The sequence below is a fragment of the Haliotis rufescens genome, unplaced genomic scaffold, assembly GCF_023055435.1.
Source record: "Haliotis rufescens isolate VD_foot unplaced genomic scaffold, xgHalRufe1.0.p SCAF_88, whole genome shotgun sequence".
NCBI lineage: Eukaryota > Metazoa > Mollusca > Gastropoda > Lepetellida > Haliotidae > Haliotis > Haliotis rufescens.
Genome location: NW_025964381.1, coordinates 595,642 through 600,280, shown reverse-complemented (window position 1 = coordinate 600,280; position 4,639 = coordinate 595,642). Strand labels below are relative to the sequence as shown.

The 4,639-nt window shown below is 45.7% G+C and overlaps 1 protein-coding gene across 1 annotated transcript; it reads right to left on the bottom strand.

The window, feature by feature from the left end:
* Positions 1-2,870: 2,870 nt before the first annotated feature.
* Positions 2,871-4,169, bottom strand: LOC124114555 (extensin-like). The gene is made up of 2 exons (XM_046475169.2): positions 4,087-4,169; positions 2,871-3,333 (listed from the first exon to the last, which is right to left on the bottom strand). The coding sequence occupies exons 1-2, from the start codon at positions 4,167-4,169 to the stop codon at positions 2,871-2,873; spliced, it is 546 nt and encodes a 181-aa protein (XP_046331125.2).
* Between the last annotated feature and the right edge of the window lie 470 nt (positions 4,170-4,639).

Genomic DNA, 4,639 nt, shown 5'->3' with positions numbered 1-4,639 from the left:
TACCTCGGAACAACCCAAGATACATCGTCTCTACCTCGGAACATCCGAAGGGGCATCGACGATACACAAGAAGCTACCTCGGAACATCCAAAGTGACATCGTCCCTACTTCGGAACAACCCAAGAGACATCGGCTGTACCTCGGAACATCCGAAGGGACATTGACGATACACAACAAGCTACCTCGGAACAAACACATTGACAGCCATGTCTGTCACAGAGGAAATGAGCGCGGTGTCACTACCAACCTGGTGTAATATGATAAATGAAGGCGGCCATAGAGAACGGGAAGCACTCACTTAACCAGCTAGCAACCGTGATTATTGTCACAAGGGAAAGAAGACTATGTTCCCCTAGTCCGACAATAGTAACTCTGCATGGGGGAGCAATGGCTGCAAGGTTTTGATTACCGAAATCTCCCCTGTGTTGAAAGTCCTTGTCTAAGTTACCCTCCCTCAAATAGCGTTTAAATTGCTCCAGTTGTCTCCCCTGCTGAGACACGTAGGGAGCAATCATTTCTATTGTTTGTGTGGGCGATGTTGCTATTGTGAAGTCAGGCGAGACAAGAGCAACAACTGCTCCCCCGACTCGAGATGCCACCATCCTAAAACACCCGGCACAGTGGTGAAATGGCTAATGGCGTTGTTTGTAATTTGTCTCCCTGTCCCCGGAAATATAGCCCCCACTTTTCACCCCCTGTGTTGTCGTTTCAAGCGACGTCTAATGATCCTGGTAACGTGACCTCGCTATACACTAGGCCGGCTATCAACATGTGTTCGCCCAAAGCCAAACTATTTACACGGCCTTTCATATCTGCACACTTAAACAAGATATGTGATAGTAGCTAGCATATCCTGATTTACCACAAAGGCGAGATAACAAATTAAACATACAAGTCACGAAAGTAGAGTTCGCACTGTTGCATTTTTTATCGCAGTTACCAACGACGTCTTGACACATTATCAAACCTTTGAGTATCACAAATCTACATGCGATATCATTCTAGATCAATTAATAGTAGTTTAATCACATGAATTCCTGATTGTAAATATCGCCTATCATTTATCAAATTCTTCTTCCAATATTAATGTTAGTTTTGTTAGCTTATAAAACATGTTTATCAATATGATATTCCGAGATGCGCTATATCGATATATGGATATCTCAATCACAATGTGTCGTTGATATAGAAATTTGATGTCGAGCAGCTAAAGTCTATTTTTTACGTTATAAAAGACAACATTTTTCAGTAGTTCATTTCCAGGGTGTATTGGAGAGTAACAAGAATTTGAGTGAGTGAGTATTGTTTTACGCCGCTTTTAGCAATATTCCAGCAATATCACGGCAGGGACACCAGAAATGGGCTTCACACATTGTACCCATGTGGGGAATGAAGCCGGGTTTTCGGCGTGACGAGCGAACGCTTTAACCACTAGGCTACCCGACCGCCCCAACTAGTATTAGACGTCGTGACACATGCGATGTGTGTTTTGGTTACGTGCGTAGAATCGATCGAACCCTTCCACAGTAACTCGCTGTACTACCCTATTTCCCAACGCTGTACTACCCTATTTCTCAAGGAAATATACCCGTGAAGATTCCGGGGTAGAATAGGTCTTCAGCAACCCATGCTTGCCGTAAAAGGTGACTATGCTTGTCGTAAAAGGCGACTAACGGGATCGGGTGGTCAGGCTCACTGACTTGGTTGATGCATGTCATCGATCCCAATTGCGTAGATCGATGCTCATGATATCAATCACTGGATTGTCTGGTCCAGACTCGATTATTTACAGACCGCCGTCATATAGCTGGAATATTGCTGATTGCGGCGTTGAACAACAAACCAACCAACCAACTCAAGGAAATAACATAATATGCTGCAAAGTATATTCGACGGCAGCAAAACTGACCCCACTGACGTCAAAACGTCTAATGTGACGCGCAACTGATATGACGTCAGGGTTCGGAGATTAGAGCACCAAATATATAACTCTATATTGTTTCTAAATGTATGAGTGAGTGAGTGAGGTTTTACGCCGCTTTTAGCAATATTCCAGCAATATCACGGCGGGGGACACCAGAAATGGGCTTCACACATTGTACCCATGTCGGGAATCGAACCCGGGTCTTCGGCGTGACGAGCGAACGCTTTAACCACTAGGCTAACCGCCCCCTAAATGTATGATATATAAACAGATTATTATACGAGCATGTTTGTCATATGAATTTTATTAAACGAGTGTCAGAGATGGTGGGTACTGCATTTATTCTTACACGAGTTTCGTAAATATAGACTAAACTAGCGAAAGCCAGTCATATACCAGAACTATTCACGAGTTAATTAAATTGGTATTACATGGAAGCAAGTTTAGGATTTTATTAAAAATGCACACATCGACGCGATCCACGACATAAACCAAATGAGTTGAAAAGAATAGTACAAATTTAAACACAAGAAATGTTGACAAGTATGAATTTAAAACCCCCATACAACGGCCTACCTTTTAAATTCAAAGCCACAAAGTATACAAACATGTCACATTACCCCACGACGTAAGTTGTGAAATTTTGAAACTCTTATGCGACATTGTGAAAACAATAAGCAGATTTAGACAGTGTCGTGACCTATTTTTATCTTCCCATTTTTATCAAAATAATAACTAAGCCACTATTATTTCTACGTCAAATAGGCCAATTCTACGATTCTATTTGCCGTGGTGTGAAGTCGTCGAAGGGGTGGGGCTTTGGGGAGAGGTCTTGAAAGGGCTTGGTCATTGATGGGGTGGGGTCGGGCTGTGAGGACTTGGAAGGGTGGGGGCGGGGTGTGAGGCCTTGAAAGGGCTTGGTCATGGGAGGGGTGGGGCCGGGTTTTTAGGCCACAGAAGGGTTGAGGTCGGGCTGAGAGGACTTGGAAGGGTGGGGGCGGGGTATGAGGCCTTGAAAGGGCTTGGTCATGGGAGAGGCGGGGCCGGGTTTGAGGCTACAGAAGGGGTGAGGTCGGGCTGGGAGGACTTGGAAGGGTGTGGGCGGGGTGTGAGGTCTTGAAAGGGCTTGGTCATGGGAGGGGTGGGGTCGGGCTGTGAGGACTTGGAAGGGGTGGGGACGGGGTATGAGGCCTTGAAAGGGCTTGGTCATGGGAGGGGTGGGGCCGGGTTTGAGGCCACAGAAGGGGTGAGGTCGGGCTGAGAGGACTTGGAAGGGGCGGGGGCGGGGTGTGAGGCTATAGGGAGGGGTTAGTTCTTGGAAGGGGTGGAGTCGGGGTCGGGGTGTGAGGCTGTAGGGAGGGGGTAGTTCTTGGAAGGAGGGGCGGTGGGTCAGGCTATGGCGGATGGTTCTTTTCGGAAGGATGAACCAAGGATGGATCACAGAACAGTTCAGAAGGATACATTCCCTACCGTTTTGAACAGATATAGTTTAACACAACACCCACAAATAAAACAAAAAGATTTCTGGAACTGTGCAAACAATTTAACCTCGATTTAACATGCGTCAGCTGTCGAGCAGAACAATACTTGGAACATTAACTCAAATCAATAGCAGCATTAGACAATATTTATGATGATTACAAAATCAACACAAGATTAAAGCCATGTAAAGAGTGGTTCCCATGGAGATGGAAGTGCGAGTCCTATAGGGGGCCCAGCAACATGTGGAGTTAAACAGGGCCGCTCTGTAATCCCTCGATGCCATTTCCACCTCTCTTTACGATATACTAAGCAAAGGCATGTGACGTGTGTTTGCCACAGTGATTAATACTCGGCGTTATTGTATCTGAATCACTCTTCACCCCTTGAGCGACGATCTTTTAAATCACAATGTAGTAACAGTTGCGACACCCACGGGGAAAACTGGCGGCAGCCATCTTGAAATACCCAGCCGAGAAGAGTAATAACTTTGTGCCTCAATCAGTCGTGAGAGTTCTCTACGACCAAAAGCTGCTTGACGATTGTAAGGGGTCATATTGTTAATTCGTCCCCGATAACTGCCCGTGCTTGCCCTCCGCTTCTGTCTTATAGTCAGAGTGTCCGGAGGTGTGTTTTTGACAACCGTGTACAATAGCTCCGCCATTGATCACAGCGCCACCTACCGAGTGACGCTGTCAGTGTCGTCTGCTGCACGCTTTATATCGTCTGACCAGGTAGGACATGTCGTCTGCTCACCACGATACATTTGGGGGAGCGTTGCGAAATTGGAAATGTTTGATTTATGGGGAATCTGTCAGCGATTTGGCACCCGTTTCCTCTCCCTTGTGTTTCAGACTTCAGCAGTGACCTTGGTTTCTCCTCGAGGACGAGTGACACGTTGGGATGACATACCTGTACCTGCGCCATACTCAGGCAGGAAGCACGGACAGCAGGACAAGATATCACAGACGACACATCGACATTAATCACTTCTTATTGTTCCACGTGATCTTCGGGTTTCAGCAATCAAATTCCTCAGTCACAAAAACTGTTCAGATTTGAAAAAGGGGTCTCTTAAATGAAATCGTACACATGCCATTATATATATTTATACTCAAAAACCCTGAGACCCGAGAACGTCCAGTTCATTTGTGGCAAAAATTACAGACAATGAAAATTGTTGTTTAGGCCCGCACAAAAGGCGGACAAATTTATTACAAGGTATATACGCCTAAG